General features: G+C 45.0%; 1 protein-coding gene across 1 annotated transcript; it reads left to right on the forward strand.

Annotated features, from left to right (window-relative positions):
- The first annotated feature begins 2,235 nt into the window (after positions 1–2,235).
- Positions 2,236–13,306, forward strand: LOC133617486 (uncharacterized). The gene is made up of 2 exons (XM_061977419.2): positions 2,236–2,638; positions 10,857–13,306. Exons 1-2 carry the CDS (start codon positions 2,464–2,466, stop codon positions 13,064–13,066), a joined length of 2,385 nt encoding a protein of 794 aa, XP_061833403.2. The 5' UTR covers positions 2,236–2,463; the 3' UTR covers positions 13,067–13,306.
- Positions 13,307–18,296: the final 4,990 nt, after the last annotated feature.

Here is an 18,296-nt window from a genome sequence, read left to right on the forward strand (position 1 = left end):
CTCATCCTTCCCCAAAGCTGACCTTTGGGGGACGCTGAGATCATTATTCATGCGTTCATTACGTCTCGTCTCGACTACTGTGACAAATTATTTTCGGGTCTCCCTATGTCTAGCATTAAAAGATTACAATTGGTACAAAATGCGGCTGCTAGACTTTTGACAAGAACAAGAAAGTTTGATCATATTACGCCTATACTGGCTCACCTGCACTGGCTTCCTGTGCACTTAAGATGTGACTTTAAGGTTTTACTACTTACATATAAAATACTACACGGTCTAGCTCCATCCTATCTTGTCGATTGTATTGTACCATATGTCCCGGCAAGAAATCTGCGTTCAAAGAACTCCGGCTTATTAGTGATTCCCAGAGCCCAAAAAAAGTCTGCGGGCTATAGAGCGATTTCTATTGGGGCTCCAGTACTATGGAATGCCCTCCCGGTAACAATTAGAGATGCTACCTCAGTAGAAGCATTTAAGTCCCATCTTAAAACTCATTTGTATACTCTAGCCTTTAAATATACCCCCCTTTTAGACCAGTTGATCTGCCGTTTCTTTTCTTTTCTCCTCTGCTCCCCTCTTCCTTGTGGAGGGGGGGCTGTCCAGAGTCGGGACCCGGGATGGACCGCTCGCCTGTGCATCGGTTGGGAACATCTCTGCGCTGCTGACCCGTCTCCGCTCGGGATGGTGTCCTGCTGGCCCCACTATGGACTGGACTCTTACTATTATGTTGGATCCACTATGGACTGGACTCTCACAATATTATGTCAGACCCACTCGACATCCATTGCTTTCGGTCTCCCCTAGAGGGGGGGAGGTTACCCACATATGCGGTCCTCTCCAAGGTTTCTCATAGTCATTCACACCGACGTCCCACTGGGGTGAGTTTTTCCTTTGCATTTATGTGGGCTTTGTACCGAGGATGTCGTTGTGGCTTGTGCATACTTGCCAACCTTGAGACCTCCGATTTCGGGAGGTGGGGGGTGGGGGCGTGGTCGGGGGTGGGGTGGGCGTGGTTGGGGGCGTGGTTAAGAGGGGAGGAGTATATTGACAGCTAGAATTCACCAAGTCAAGTATTTCATATATATATATATATATATATATATATATATATATATATATATATATATATATATATATATATCTACATCCTGAAAATATGCAAACAAAACTGTGTTTGGATAATTGATACTTCAAACTTGCATAAATAAATATTAAGGAATATAACATAACTTGGCTTCTGAGAGTTTCAAAATGTAATGAATAAAATGCTAAAGTTGTTGATAAACAAGCAATTATTTTAATAATTAAATATGGTCATTTTAAATGAATTATTATGATAATTTAAAATCAATTATTTCAAATATGTTTATTTTAATGTATAATTCTATGGCTGGATGTAATAAGGAGTCACGAAAAAATACAAATAAAAATACAATTAATTTTGATGTTTTTAGCAAAATATAGTAAAAATGTATTTAGTTTTTTTTTTTAAATTAATAAATATATTTATTTTTAGGTACGATAAACATAATAATACAATTGATCTCTAGTCTGGATGATTTAGTTCTTGTCACCCTGTTGTCCTCCTGTCATGAAAAAAGGCTGTCCTCACTCAGGTCCGCATGGAGCTGGAGGGGGCGTGGCTTCCAGCTCCGGCTGAAAATCGGGAGATTTTCGGGAGAATATTTGTCCCGGGAGGTTTTCGGGAGAGGCGCTGAATTTCGGGAGTCTCCCGGAAAATTCGGGAGGGTTGGCAAGTATGGGCTTGTGCAGCCCTTTGAGACACTTGTGATTTAGGGCTATATAAATAAACATTGATTGATTGATTGATTTTTCCCACCTTTTACGGGGCGCCTTGTGGTGACCCATCAGCGTTCCTGTTCTGTAACCCTGTACAGTGTTTGTTTGTCTCATCTTGAACGGGTTTGTGCTGAAAACAAAGTTTTGTTGTACTTGTGCAATGACAATAAAGACCTAGCTATCTATCTAAAAAAACAAAAAAACAAAAAAACTGTTATCTGATATCATGGGTTATACTTTTTAATGGGGTATGCTCATAATTCACAATATTACTAATAATGATGTGGGATGAATTGAGGATAATTATGTTAAGGAGGGACGTTATTTTAAGGCTTAATGCGGTGTCGAAAGTCCAAAGAAGATGCAACTCGAGAGTTGTGTGTACTGCCGTAAATCGGCCAACAAGGACGGAACATACCGGAAGTTAGCGAGCCATTGTTGACCTGTGCGTCATTTGAACGTTAGTGTCGTTTATTGCATGTGTTTTTTTAAAATAATCTACATATTTATAGGGCGAACTACATTAAATACAATTAGAGTGTCTTCGTGTCAAGATCAACTAGATCGCTTTAATAGGCGCGCGAATGAGCTGAGCAGGCTAACAACATAGCTACATTGTGGTTAGCATCACACGGCTAGCATATTTTGGAATTTTGTGGAAAAATGTGCAAGTTCCAAAAGATTAGAGCGTTGGTGAGGCAGCGATTAAATGTTGCCATTGAAGAAATATTTGTGGTGTTTGAAAGAGCCGTAGCAGAGTACGAGGAGGAACTATGTCGGACCAAAGAGGAGAACGAGCGACAACGCGAGCTGTTGAGCAATGTTTACAAAAGTCAAGGTGGGTTTCAAACAAGCAACTCAGCTGCAATCTTCTCAATGTTTACAAAGTCTCACGCTAAATACACAACAGCAACGTTTGGACACAAGACCATCGTCTTAGTGTCATCATTTACTCATCTGATTCTTATAAACCAGTGGTTCTTAACCTTGTTGGAGGTACCGAACCCCACCAGTTTCACGAACCCTTCTTTAGTGAACAATAAAATGTTTTTGTTCTTAATTGTATCTTAATTTATAAATATTAACCATGAAATTATGTTATTGTATTAAAGAAATACTAATAAAGATATATTTTACAAACAAAGTTACAGGAATGTACACATGATGCCATGTTTACATCTCATTGTGCAACATGTGAATGTTTAAGTGGGAACTAAATGCGATATCTGAAAGGAGTACAAATTATTTCCAAAGCAGGACCCCCACCCAGACATACAATACTAGTACACAGCTCATGAAAAACAATATTTTTTTGTTATTGTCATTGTAATTGGGCCAAAATATTTATATTACAAAATAATCTCATGGAAATGACTGCTGTCATTTGATTATAATAATAAAACATTGAACTTGTTATTTAGTCAGGTTTGGGACAGGTGTGCTGCTGGTACGCTCACATTAAATTAGAGGGAACATTGTTTGGGGGTATCCATAATACGCCGATAGGGAGAAGTTTTTATTTACACGATTAGTCAAGTGTGTCTCGACCTCCGCGACGGAGGCTCTGCCCCCTGAGGCCGACTCACCGAACCCCTAGGGTTCGATCGAACCCAGGTTAAGAACCACTGTTATGAACTATAGCGCTGAAACTGGCCAAGCTTCTGTTTATACATGTACACATACCTACACACACACACACACACACACATATATATATATATACACAGTATATATATATATATATATATATATATATATATATATATATATATATATATATATATATATATATATATTGTTGGAGGCAGATATTTACATATATCCATATTTAAGTGTTACTTCTTTTTATTTCATTGTCATATTACAAAACAGCTAGTGTTTTTCTTCCAAATGTGGTCTTTTGGTTGTCTGCAAAACTGTGTGCTTAACCTTGAAGTGAGGAATGTTAGAGAGAGCAATAATAAGCATTTGTTTTGGCTAGAGAGACATGACTGCCAGGGGGGGGAGGAAGAGAGACTTAAGCGGAGAGGGGTTTTGGTCGGGGGGGGGGGCAGACGATCTTAGGGGCGCATTTGAATGTTCTATGCTGGACTGGTCTGAATGTATATCTGCAAAGCTTTGCAAATACAGGTAAAAGCCAGTAAATTAGAATATTTTGAAAAACTTGATTTATTTCAGTAATTGCATTCAAAAGGTGTAACTTGTACATTATATTTATTCATTGCACACAGACTGATGCATTCAAATGTTTATTTCATTTAATTTTGATGATTTGAAGTGGCAACAAATGAAAATCCAAAATTCCGTGTGTCACAAAATTAGAATATTACTTAAGGCTAATACAAAAAAGGGATTTTTAGAAATGTTGGCCAACTGAAAAGTATGAAAATGAAAAATATGAGCATGTACAATACTCAATACTTGGTTGGAGCTCCTTTTGCCTCAATTACTGCGTTAATGCGGCGTGGCATGGAGTCGATGAGTTTCTGGCACTGCTCAGGTGTTATGAGAGCCCAGGTTGCTCTGATAGTGGCCTTCAACTCTTCTGCGTTTTTGGGTCTGGCATTCTGCATCTTCCTTTTCACAATACCCCACAGATTTTCTATGGGGCTAAGGTCAGGGGAGTTGGCGGGCCAATTTAGAACAGAAATACCATGGTCCGTAAACCAGGCACGGGTAGATTTTGCGCTGTGTGCAGGCGCCAAGTCCTGTTGGAACTTGAAATCTCCATCTCCATAGAGCAGGTCAGCAGCAGGAAGCATGAAGTGCTCTAAAACTTGCTGGTAGACGGCTGCGTTGACCCTGGATCTCAGGAAACAGAGTGGACCGACACCAGCAGATGACCTGGCACCCCAAACCATCACTGATGGTGGAAACTTTACACTAGACTTCAGGCAACGTGGATCCTGTGCCTCTCCTGTCTTCCTCCAGACTCTGGGACCTCGATTTCCAAAGGAAATGCAAAATTTGCATGGTTGGGTGATGGTTTGGGGTGCCATGTCATCTGCTGGTGTCGGTCCACTCTGTTTCCTGAGATCCAGGGTCAACGCAGCCGTCTACCAGCAAGTTTTAGAGCACTTCATGCTTCCTGCTGCTGACCTGCTCTATGGAGATGGAGATTTCAAGTTCCAACAGGACTTGGCGCCTGCACACAGCGCAAAATCTACCCGTGCCTGGTTTACGGACCATGGTATTTCTGTTCTAAATTGGCCCGCCAACTCCCCTGACCTTAGCCCCATAGAAAATCTGTGGGGTATTGTGAAAAGGAAGATGCAGAATGCCAGACCCAAAAACGCAGAAGAGTTGAAGGCCACTATCAGAGCAACCTGGGCTCTCATAACACCTGAGCAGTGCCAGAAACTCATCGACTCCATGCCACGCCGCATTAACGCAGTAATTGAGGCAAAAGGAGCTCCAACCAAGTATTGAGTATTGTACATGCTTTTTTTTTCATTTTCATACTTTTCAGTTGGCCAACATTTCTAAAAATCCCTTTTTTGTATTAGCCTTAAGTAATATTCTAATTTTGTGACACACGGAATTTTGGATTTTCATTTGTTGCCACTTCAAATCATCAAAATTAAATGAAATAAACATTTGAATGCATCAGTCTGTGTGCAATGAATAAATATAATGTACAAGTTACACCTTTTGAATGCAATTACTGAAATAAATCAAGTTTTTCAAAATATTCTAATTTACTGGCTTTTACCTGTATGTATGTATATATATATATATATATATATATATATATATATATATATATATATATATATATATATATATATATATACTAGGGGTGTAACGGTACACAAAAATTTCGGTTCGGGACGTACCTCAGTTTAGAGGTCACGGTTCGGTGCATTTTCGGTACAGTAAGAAAACAACAAAATATCAATTTATTGGTTATTTATTTACCAAATTTGTAAACAATGGCATAACATACATATACACACACACAGAGTCCATTGCCAGGGTTATTGTGGTCAACATATATAAAATAAAAACTAAATAAGATAAGGCTCAGAATGGTTTCTTAACAAAACCTTTCTACATATAAAGTGCTTTTTTTAATTGATTGATTGAGACTTTTATTAGTAGATTGCACAGTACAGTACATATTCCGCACAATTGACCACTCAATGGCAACACCCCAATAAGTTTTTCAACTTGTTTAAGTCACGTTAATCAATATTAAACTGCCTTTAAGTTGTTGCTCAAATTAAATAAAATGACAAAACTTTTCTTCTACATATAAAAAGTGCAACATTTTTTTCAAGTCAGCCTCAGATTAACTTTTCTTCCCCCCCTAGCCTGGCTAACTTGGCAGTAAGAGGATATATGGGCTCATTGTTCTTCCACCATAAAAGTGGGTCGAAATCTAGTTTTTAATGCAATATGGTCTTAAATCTGCTGCTATAAAAACATTTGTTATTGCTTTAGCCCTGCCTGACTCGCCGAGGAGAGGCTGCTTGAATGCGATGGTGACGCTTCAAATGGGTTAGCATGCGTTATGAGAGTAGCGTATGTGTGTGTCTGGCCCTTTAATATGTGACAGCATGTGAGGTGAGTGTGTGGGCGAGCGAGGTGAGGGAGCGGTAGCATGAGTGCGGGAAGTGGCTAGTGTTTTTGTTGGATTGGCTGTGTGCAAGACCTCAATGAAGCCACGATTTGCAACTAATCGCCGGACTCGTCATTTACCCTGGAGTCCGGAGCTGTGGAGACCCACTGCCGGGTAGAGTGAAGGGTGTTGCCCCCCTAGAATACATCAGCCCTGGAGGAGTGTCTCCCCTGCGCTCCTCGACTACGGTCTGGGAGCCGGAAGCAGGAAAGGCGCAACACATGTTTGACGTGTTGTCAGAAGCAGCTGCTGAACAATGTCGGCAAACCTCCGTCCTCCATTGTTGTATCGCGCAGCCAAAGTGTTCCCAAACGGGAGATCTTAACGAGGCAGGAGGGTCTACCAGCTCTGGCTTTTACATGTTGTCCTAGCCCGGTCGCTGCTAGCATGTGTACTCGTTCGGTACACCACCGAACCGAAACCCCCGTACCGAAACGGTTCAATACAAATACACGTACCTTTACACCCCTAATATATATATATATATATATATATATATACATATATATATATATATATATATATATATATATATATATATATATATATATATATATATATATATATATATATATATATTGCCAAAAGTATTTGGCCACCTGCCTTTACTCACATATGAACTTGAAGTGCCATCCCATGGAATTGTCCAAAATGTTTTGGTATCCTGGAGCATTCAAAGTTTCCTTCCACTGGAACTAAGGGGCCAAGCCCAACTCCTGAAAAACAAACCCCACACCATAATTCCTCCTCCGCCAAATTTCACACTCGGCACAATGCAGTCCGAAATGTAGCGTTCTCCTGGCAACCTCCGAACTCAGACTGGTCCATCAGATTGCCAGATGGAAAAGCATGATTCATCAGTCCAGAGAAGGCGTCTCCACTGCTCTAGACTCCAGTGGTGATGTCCTTTACACCACTGCATCCCACGCTTTGCATTGGACTTGGTGATGTATGGCTTAGATGCAGCTGCTCGGCCATGGAAACCCATTCCATGAAGCTCTCTGCGTACTGTACGTGGGCTAATTGGAAGGTCCCATGAAGTTTGGAGCTCTGTAGCAACTGACTGTGCAGAAAGTCTTTGCACTATGCTGACCACTCTCTGTCAGTTTACGTGGCCTACCACTTGGTGGCTGAGTTGCTGTTGTTCCCAAACTCTTCACTTTTCTTATAATAAAGTTGACTTTGGAATATTCAGGAGCGAGGAAATTTCGTGAATGGATTTGTTGCACAGGTGGCATCCTATGACAGTTCCGCGCTGGAAATCACTGAGACGGTATCGACAGGCCAAGCGGTGTGCGGCTTCAATGGTTACAGAGGCAAAAACTGGGACAGGGAAGAAGTTCTGGAAAGCCAATGAAAACAACTTCTGGACGGCTTCGAAGTGATTCTGGACCACCGTTTGCTGCCTCAGGTGGGGGAAGCAGTGCACTGTCAACACCGTGTATGGTGGGGATGGTGTGCTGCTGACATCGACTGGGGATTTTGTGGATCGGTGGAAGGAATACTTCGAAGACCTCCTCAATCCCACCTACATGTCTTCCTATGAGGAAGCAGTGCCTGGGTAATATGTGGTGGACTCTACTACTTCTGGGGCTGAGGTTGCCAAGGTAGTTAAAAACCTCATCGGTGGCAGGACCTCAGGGGTGGATGAGATCCGCCCGTAGTTCCTTAAGGCTCTGGATGTTTTGGTTGACTAGACTCCGCAACATTGCGTGGACATTGGCGGTGCCTCTGGATTGGCAGACCGGGGTTGGTGGTTCCTTTCTTTAAGAAGGGGAACCGGAGGGTGTGTTCCAACTATGGTGGGATCACACTCCTCAGCCTTCCCGGTAAGGTCTATTCAGGTGCACTGGAGAGGAGGCTACGCCGAATACTCAAACCTCGGATTCAGGAGGAGCAGTGTGGTTTTTGTCCTGGTCGTGGAACTATGGACCAGTTCTATACTCTTAGCAGGGTGCTTAAAGGTTCATGGGAGTTTGCCCAACCAGTCTACATGTGTTTTGTGGACTCGGAGAAGGCATTCGACCGTGTTCCTTGGGAAGTCCTGTGGGGAGTGCTCAGAGAGTGACCACCTAATTGTGGCAGTGCGCTCCCTGAAGGATAAGTGTCAGAGTTTGGTCTGCATTGCCGGCAGTAAGTTGGACCTGTTCATGGACAGAATTTCTAAGCGCAGTCAGGGCGTTGAGGGGATCCGGTTTGGTGGCTGCAGGATTAGGTCTCTGCTTTTTGCAGATGATGTGGTCCCGATGGCTTCATCTGGCCAGGATCTTCAGCTCTCACTGGATCGATTCACAGCCGAGTGTGAAGCAACTGGGATGAGAGTCAGAGTCCATGGTTTTCGCCCAGAGAAGGGTGGAGTGCCATCTCCGGGTTGGGGATGAGATCTTGCTTCATGTGGAGGAGTTTAAGTACCTCTGAGTCTTATTCACGAGTGAGGGAAGAGTGGATCGTGAGATCAACAGGTGGATGCGGTGATGTGGACGCTGTATCGATTCTTTGTGGTAAAGAAAGAGCTGAGCCGGAAGGCAAAGCTCTCAATTTACCGGTCGATCTACGTTCCCATCCTCACCTATGGTCATGATCTTTGGTTATGACCTAAAGGACAAGATCACGGGTACAAGATCTACAACCCTATCCTCACCTATGGTCATGATCTTTGGTTATGACCTAAAGGACAAGATCACGGGTACAAGATCTACAACCCTATCCTCACCTATGGTCATGATCTTTGGTTATGACCTAAAGGACAAGATCACGGGTACAAGATCTACAACCCTATCCTCACCTATGGTCATGATCTTTGGGTTATGACATAAAGGACAAGATCTCAGGTACAAGCGGCCCAAATGAATTTCCTCCGTCGAGGGGCTGGTCTCTCCTTTAGAGATAGGGTGAGACGATCTGTCATTTAGGAGGATCTCAGAGTAAAGATGCTGCTCCTCCACATGGAGAGGATCCACATGAGGTAGTTCGGGCATCTGGTCAGGATTAAGGCTGAAACGACGCGTCGACGTAGTCGACGTCATCGGTTACGTAAATACGTCGACGCCATTTTTGTGCGTCGATGCGTCGCATATTTACGTCACACTACTGTCATGGCGGATCGCAAAGCAGACGGTGCGAGCGAGGGGAAAAAAGCACGCCAAAAGTCATCAAAAGTGTGGGAGTATTTAAATAAACGGCCTAATAATGTTGTTGTATGCACACTGTGTCGAGCGGAAATGGCCTATCATAGCAGCACAACGGCTATGAAGGAACATTTGAAAAGAAAACACCCGACAGCGTTCTTGCCATCACCATCAACTAGTCAATCGTCCGCGTGAGTATACGTTGTCATCATTACACAAAAACATGAATGTGTCATTTGTATCTGCGTTGTAAATTCATAAACTAAAGCACCGTTTCGCTCTGAGAGGAGCGTTTGGCGTGCCTGTTCAGTGTTTACAAAGACGCGCTCCTCTTTAACGCTAACGTTAACTAGTTGTGCAAATACCTTTTACAACATTAACAGTTACATATACTATGTACAAACCAACAATTAACTTTCACTTTAATCATACTATCATTGTTGCGTTATTAAGCAAAATAAGCAATACTTTTACTTTTGTTGAAATGTTTACACTGTTACAGAATATTTCCTTTTGCACTTTTTTGTATTGGATGTTTATCTTTATTTTTGCACATTTTAAAGCAAAATAAGCAATACTTTGACTTTTGAAATGCTTATACTATTGCAGAATATTAAGATTTGCACTGGATGTTTACTTTTATATTTGCACATTAAAAAGCAAATAAGCTACTTTTAATTTTGTTAAATGTTAAAAGTTTTAAATGTTTACATTGTTACAGAATATTTTGTCATGTTGTTGTCAATGTTGACTGAGTGGCCATACTTTTTTTTTTTTTTTGTAAATAAAAGCCATGCCTTTTGAAAAAACTGGCCTACATTTATTTTTTCATCTTTATTTTAAATTAAAAAAATAATCGGTAAAAGGAAAAATAATCTATAGATTAATCGAAAAAAAAAAAGAATCTATAGATTAACCGAAAAAATAATCTATAGATTAATCGATAGAAAAATAATCGTTAGCTGCAGCCTTAGTCAGGATGACCCCTGAAACGCCTCCCTGGGGAGTTTAGGTCCGGCTGGTAGGAGACCACGGGAAAGACCCAGGACATGTTACGGAGACTATGTCTCCCAGCTGGCCTGGGAACACCTCTGGATTCCCCAGGAGAAGATAGACAAAGGAACTGGGAGAGGGAGGTCTGGAAGAAGATGGATGGATGATTATTTGACGTAGAAGATTAAGATGGAAGATAATTTTGTCTATTAGCTTGACTAAATTACTACTTTGACTAAGATTTACATGAAATATATTTATAAAAAGAGTAAAACATAGTCAGAGTGACTCAGGTCTCGCTTCTTGTCTTGCAGACATCCAGCGGGTTTCACTGGAGAGTCAAGAAGAAATTCCCTGTGAGCAGCAAAAGTGTGTGGAGCAGGAGGAGCCACAGCCCCCCCACATTAAAGAAGAAGAAGAAGAGGAGGAGCTTGAAGGACTGAAGGAGGCGGACATCAGCACGTTCACGGTGAAGAATGAAGACGACGAAGACAGTGAGGCTCAGTCCTCTCAGCTTCATCAGGACAGCAAAGGGGCGGAGCCTCTCACTCACCGCACAAGAGAAACTGGTGGAGGATCACAACGCGACGCTAAAGAACCTTTGGAAAGGACCGAGGACTTGACGTGTTCGGAATGTGGGAAAACATTCGCTCACAAGGGTCACATGACCGTCCACTTGAGGACACACACCGGGGAGAAACCTTTCCCCTGCGCACTTTGCCCCAAAAGATTCGCCCGCAAGTCGGACATGAAGTTGCACCTGGCGACGCACGCGGCCCACAACCCTTTCAGGTGTCCCATCTGCGCCAAGAGCTTCCCGGTCAAGAAGTACTTGATGATACACGCCAGAAGACACGTGGCCCACAAACCTTCCGCGTCCTCCGTCTGCGCCAAAATATTTGCCACCAAAGCAGAGATGGAATCTTACATGACAACGGAAGCTGGCGAAGAGCACCGTGGGGGGTCCCCGGCAGATGTGGACGACAGGAAGTCCCACTCTTCTGAGAACGAAGCCTTAGAACCTCCAAAGGACCCGAAAAGCGACCTGGGCAGCAAGCGCTTTACGTGCTCGCAGTGTGGGAAGACGTTTGTCCGTAAGGGGGGTCTGACTCGACACCTGCGGACGCACACGGGAGAGAAACCTTTCAGCTGTTCAGTTTGCGCTAAAAGGTTCCCCACCCGGTCCAACATGAAGGTTCACATGGCGTTGCACACCAACGAGAAGCCTTTCAAATGTTTGATCTGCGCCAAAAGATTCCCGCTGAGGATATATTTGGTCAAACACATGATCAGACACTCCACGGAGAAACCTTTTCACTGCCCGTTCTGCGATAAAAGATTCGCGACCAAGGCGGAGGTGGAGCGGCACGTGGCCATCCACACCGGGGACAGGCCCTTCACGTGCTCCGTGTGCGCCAAAGGCTTCTTGAACAAGGGGGACATGGTCGTCCACATGAGGAGGCACACCGGGGAAAAACCTTTCAGCTGCACCGTGTGCGAGAAAAAGTTCATTAGTAAGGGTCTGCTCAAAAGACACAAGTGCACCGGGGACGTCCGCGAGGTGTTGGTGGGAAGTGAGGACGAAGGAGAGGAGGAGCCACAGCCCCCTCGTTTTAAAGAGGAGGGCGTGTGGGAGGAGCTTGAAGGAAGCAAGTTCACATTGAAGCATGAAGATGATGAAGACAAAGCGGAGTCGTCGCAGCTTCATCACAGCGGGAGTGAGGACAACAAAGGGGCGGAGCCTCCATCTCACGAGGACACAAACTTTGCTCTCCTGTCAGACACGGACGACAAGATGTCGCACTCTTCGGAGAACGAGCACAGCGACAACGCCAAGGGCGGCGAGAAGGCGTGTCTGGGCGACACTGGACATCACGCCGACAGCAACCGAGTGGCGTGCTCCGAATGCGGCAAGTCTTTCGTCTACAAGGGAGATCTGAAACGACACATGCGAACGCACACCGGAGAGAAACCCTTTGCTTGCGCCGTCTGCGCCAAAAGGTTCGCTCGCAACTCCGACATGAAGATACACGCGGTCACGCACATGGACGAGAAACCCTTCAACTGTTCGACTTGTTCCAAACGCTTCCCGTCCGAGAAATCCCTGCTGACGCACGCGCGGCGACACACGGCGAGGAAACACTTCGCCTGCTCGTTTTGCGCGAAACGGTTCATCACCAAAACGGAACTGGAGACCCACGTGAGGACACACACCGGGGAAAAACCCTTTTCTTGTCCGGTGTGCGCCAAGAGGTTCTCGCTGAAGGGGGACATGGTGAGGCACATGAGAACGCACACGGGCGAGAAACGCTTTCCCTGCTCGGTTTGCATGAAAAGCTTCTCTCGCAAGGAGGACATGAGGATCCACATGAGGACGCACACCGGAGAGAAACCCTTCAGTTGCGACGTGTGCCAGAAAAGCTTCGCTTACAGGAAGCAGATGAGGAAACACAAATGTGTCGTTGCTGACAGCACAGCAGGACTCGCTGACTCTCACACCCGTTCACACGATTTGGGACACTGATAAGGTCTTCTTTTTAGCATCATGTACATTCAAGACGCTCAAGTTCGTTTTGTTTTAAAGGCAACAAAGCAAACGAATGGTCTTTCTTGCCAATAATGAACTGTATTTTTATTTTAATGCCAAGAGATACACAATATGATCACTCCTAACTCAATGCAGCTCGTTTGTGTGAAAGAATGTTTATCACCTGCGGGGAAAAGTGTCGTTATTTTCAGCGTGCACACAATTTATGATTAAACTTGTCGGCTTAAATGTTTGTCTTTCTTTTTGTCTCAAAGTTGACCAGCAATCCAAATATCTGCTTTAGAGATGCGCGGTTTGCGGGCACAACCGCGGAGTCCGCGGATTATCCGCGGATCGGGCGGATGAAATTAAAAAAAATTAGATTTTATCCGCGGGTCGGGTCGGGTCGGGTGGTTCAAATTATAAAAAAAAATTAGATTTTAAATAGATTCTGGCGGGTGGCAGTTAAACCAATTGGGAAATATATATACATAGTTAAATGTTGTTACCCACATACGAAAAACGAGCAGGCACCTGCTGCATATGCCACAACAGAAGAAAAAAAAAAAAGAGATGGACACTTTTACGGAGCGGAGAAGGCCCCCGACGCCTCGCCGGGGTCCGGGACCGAGGCCCCTTCCCCCGAGAGGGCCCCACCGGGAGCCGTAGCTGAGGCGATCCGCGAGAAGGGCCCGACGCACGTCCAGGGTCACCACCGCGCCCACCGCACCGACACCCCGCCTCGTCCGCCTTCGCCGCGGCCGGCGTCACGCGCAGCAGGTAAGCAGCTTACCTGCCCGCCACCCCCGTGGCCGGGGGCTCGTAACAGGGGTCACTCCGCGCGCTCCGCCCGCGGAGCTTACCTGCCCGCCACCCCTGTTGCCGGGGGCGCGTAACAGGGGTCACTCCGCGCGCAGTGCGCTCACGAAAGGGGTGGGGCTCACCCTGGTTGATATAGACAGCAGCTAGGACGGTGGCCATGGAAGTTGGAACCCGCTAAGGAGTGTGTAACAACCCACCTGCCGAATCAACTAGCCCTGAAAATGGATGGCGCTGGAGCGTCGGGCCCATATACCCGGCCGTCGCCGGCAGCGAGACGCGCTTGGAGGTGCGCTCAGCGCGGCTCCCATATGATTGCGCACTGGTGTGCGTCTGGGTCGTGACAGCGTGGCACGTGAATGTCTGTGCTGCATTGGATCAGTCTCCTTTCTTTAACAGGCAAAAGCTTTATAACCTCACTAATGCCTTGCATCGTCTATATTAGATATATAACAACGGGCGGGTGCGGGCGGATGGCGGGCGGATGCGGTTCTGATCAAATGTTAGATCGGGTGGATTGCGGATGGTTGACGACTTTCTGATGCGGTTGCGGATGAAATAATTGCCTATCCGCGCATCTCTAATCTGCTTAAGCATAAGAATGGTTTCAAAAGTGTCGGGAGGACACAGAAATTTGTTAAAGGCCTACTGAAACCCACTACTACCAACCACGCAGTCTGATAGTTTATATATCAATGATGAAATCTTAACATTGCAACACATGCCAATACGGCCGGGTTAGCTTATGAAAGTGCAATTTTAAATTTTGCGCGAAATATCCTGCTGAAAACGTCTCGGTATGATGATGTCAGCGCGTGACATCACGGATTGTTGAGGACATTTTGGGACAGCATGGTGGCCAGCTATTAAGTCGTCTGTTTTCATCGCAAAATTCCACAGTATTCTGGACATCTGTGTTGGTGAATCTTTTGCAATTTGTTCAATGAACAATGGAGACAGCAAAGAAGAAAGCTGTAGGTGGGAAGCGGTGTATTGCGGCCGACTGCAGCAACACAAACACGGCCGGTGTTTCATTGTTTACATTCCCGGAAGATGACAGTCAAGCTTTACCATTGGCCTCTGGAGAACTGGGACAACAGAGACTCTTACCAGGAGGACTTTGAGTTGGATGCGCAGACGCGGTACCGTGAGTACGCATGCAGCTGCGGCTTCCAAACATTTGATCGCTTGCCCGTACGTGCGTGCCGCTATGAGCATGTCACGTACGTATCTTTGGGGACTTTGGGGAAATATATGTGCTGTATGAACTTTGGGGAGGTGAACGGTACTTTGGGCTGTGGGATTGAGTGTGTTGTGCAGGTGTTTGAGTTGTATTGGCGGGTTATATGGACGGGAGGGGGGAGGTGTTTGTTATGCGGGATTAATTTGTGGCATATTAAATATAAACCAGGATCCAAGAAGTGCAATCATTCTTGACAATAATCTAAAGTTCCAAGGTCAGATAAGAAGGTCAAGTCCAATTTGGGTGTCTGGTCAAGCTGCCCTGTTGATCTTCTCTCCTGGTGTCCAACCTCATGGCCCCAAACTTCCCCCACAGTCCTGAATCCAAACTTCACCCACAGTCTTGAATCCAGACTTCACCCACAGTCCTGAATCCAAACTTCACCCACAGTCCTGAATCCAAACTTGACCCACAGTCCTGAGTCCGGACTTCACCCACAGTCCTGAATCCAAACTTCACCCACATTCCTGAATCCGGACTTCACCCACATTCCTGAATCCGGACTTCACCCACAGTCCTGAGTCCGGACTTCACCCACAGTCCTGAATCCAAACTTCACCCACAGTCCTGAATCCGGACTTCACCCACAGTCCTGAATCCGGACTTCACCCACAGTCCTGAATCCGGACTTCACCCACAGTCCTGAATCCGGACTTCACCCACAGTCCTGAATCCGGACTTCACCCACAGTCCTGAATCCGGACTTCACCCACAGTCCTGAATCCGGACTTCACCCACAGTCCTGAATCCAGAATTCACCCTCCGTCCTGAATCCAAACTTCACTCAAAGTCCTGAATCCAAACTTCACCCACAGTCCTGAATCCAAACTTCACCCACAGTCCTGAGTCCGGACTTCACCCACAGTCCTGAATCCAGACTTCACCCACAGTCCTGAATCCGGACTTCACCCACAGTCCTGAATCCGGACTTCACCCACAGTCCTGAGTCCGGACTTCACCCACAGTCCTGAATCCGGACTTCACCCACAGTCCTGAATCCGGACTTCACCCACAGTCCTGAATCCGGACTTCACCCACAGTCCTGAATCCGGACTTCACCCACAGTCTTGAATCCAGACTTCACCCACAGTCCTGAATCCAAACTTCACCCACAGTCCTGAATCCAGACTTCACCCACAGTCCTGAATCCGGGCTTCACCCACAGTCCTGAATCCAGTCACATCCTGGACACGATCAAGGTATTTGAGAGAACACCTGTGAGGTTGCATCATTGTGACGTCATTAAGTAACACCTTTGAACGTTTTGTACATTTTAGCACGCTGGTCTCTAATCTGGCAGTCAGACCGCAAGGTTCTAGCAGACCTAAGACCAGATCCTCAGTCTGTGGGGACTGTGGTCCCTAAGTTCAGAACATCTAACGGAGTCAGACCGTGGAACAATGATTTGCAAATCCTTTTCAACTTATATTCAATTGAACAAGATACTTAATGTTCACACTGAGAAACTTCTTTTTTTTTTGCAAATAATCATGAACTTAGAATTTAATGGCAGCAAAAAAGTTTTTTTTACCACTGTGTTACATGGCCTTTCCTTTAAACAACACTCAGTAAAGGTTTGGGAACTGAGGAGACACATTTTTGAAGTGGAATTCTTTCCCATTCTTGCTTGATGTACAGCTTAAGTTGTTCAACAGTCTCCCTTCTCATATTTTAGGCTCCTTCTCGCACCACACATTTCCAATGGGAGACAAGTCTGGACTACAGGCAGGCCAGTCTAGTACCCGCACTCTTTTACTACGAAGCCACGCTGTTGTAAACACTTGGCTTGGCATTGTCTTGCTGAAATAAGCAGGGGCGTCCATGATAACGTTGCTTGGATGGCAACATATGTTGCTCCAAAACCTGTATGTACCTTTCAGCATTAATGGTGCCTTCACAGATGTGTAAGTTACCCATGTCTTGGGCACTAATACACCCCCATACCATCACACATGCTGGCTTTTCCACTTTGCGCCTAGAACAGTCCGGATTGTTCTTTTCCTCTTTGGTCCACAGTTTCCAAAAACTATTTGAAATGTGGACTCGTCAGACCACAGAACCCCTTTTCCACTTTGCATGAGTCCATCTTAGATGAGCTCAGGCCCAGCGAAGCCGGCGGCGTTTCTGGGTGTTGTTGATAAATGGCTTTGGCTTTGCATAGTAGAGTTCTAACTTGCACTTACAGCTGTAGCGACCGACTGTAGTTACTGACAGTGGTTTTTTGAAGTGTTCCTGAGCCCATGTGGTGATATCCTTTACACGTTGATGTCGCTTTTTGATGCAGTACCGCCTGAGGGATCCTAGGTCTGTAATATCATCGCGTATGTGCAGTGATTTCTCCAGATTCTCTGAACCTTTTGATGATATTACGGACTGTAGATGGTGAAATCCCTAAATTCCTTGCAAAAGCTGGTTGAGAAATGTGGCGATCCTCGCCCCGTCCTTGTTTGTGAAGACTGAGCATTTCATGGAAGCTGATTTTATACCCAATCATGGCACCCACCTGTTCCCAATTAGCCTGTTCACCTGTGGGGATGTTCCATATAAGTGTTTGATGAGCCTTCCTCAACTTTCTCAGTCTTTTTTTTTAGTTTTTTGTTCTAATTTGGGACCTGTTTAGTTTGTCTATAGAATGTGTTGCGGGCAGGGCCGGCCCGTGGCATAGGCCGTATAGGCAAATGCTAAGGGCGCCGTCCATCAGGGGGCGCCACGCCAGTGCCACAAATGTTGGAGAAAAAAAAAAAAAGTTGGTACTATTATTTCTAAATACAAAAAATAATCCCACGTTAATTAAAATGCAAAGTAAAGCCTATTTAATAGAAATATTATTTGTTACAACATTACAACCCTCCCCCCCCCTTCGCCCGGTGCGCCCCCTACCTTCCCGTATCAAGACTCTTTTTGGACGTCACCACATCAAAAATCAACACAAGATGTCAAAACGGCCAAAACTGTCAGGTGCCCAGGGAAGAAAAAAGAGAAAAGAAGAGGAGTAGAAACGAGAAAAGACAGAGTTAGCAGGTAGGTAACGTTAGCCTACATGAAATTATTTGTCTGTTACAGAATGTGATAGTAACCTGGCTTTTTAGCATTAAGCTAATGTTACATGATTCGGCAATTGCTAATCAATAAATAGCTAGTTCTGTTTTAACGTCGGGTTAATAT

Source organism: Nerophis lumbriciformis, linkage group LG18 (assembly GCF_033978685.3).
Source record: "Nerophis lumbriciformis linkage group LG18, RoL_Nlum_v2.1, whole genome shotgun sequence".
Classification (NCBI taxonomy): Eukaryota; Metazoa; Chordata; class Actinopteri; order Syngnathiformes; family Syngnathidae; genus Nerophis; species Nerophis lumbriciformis.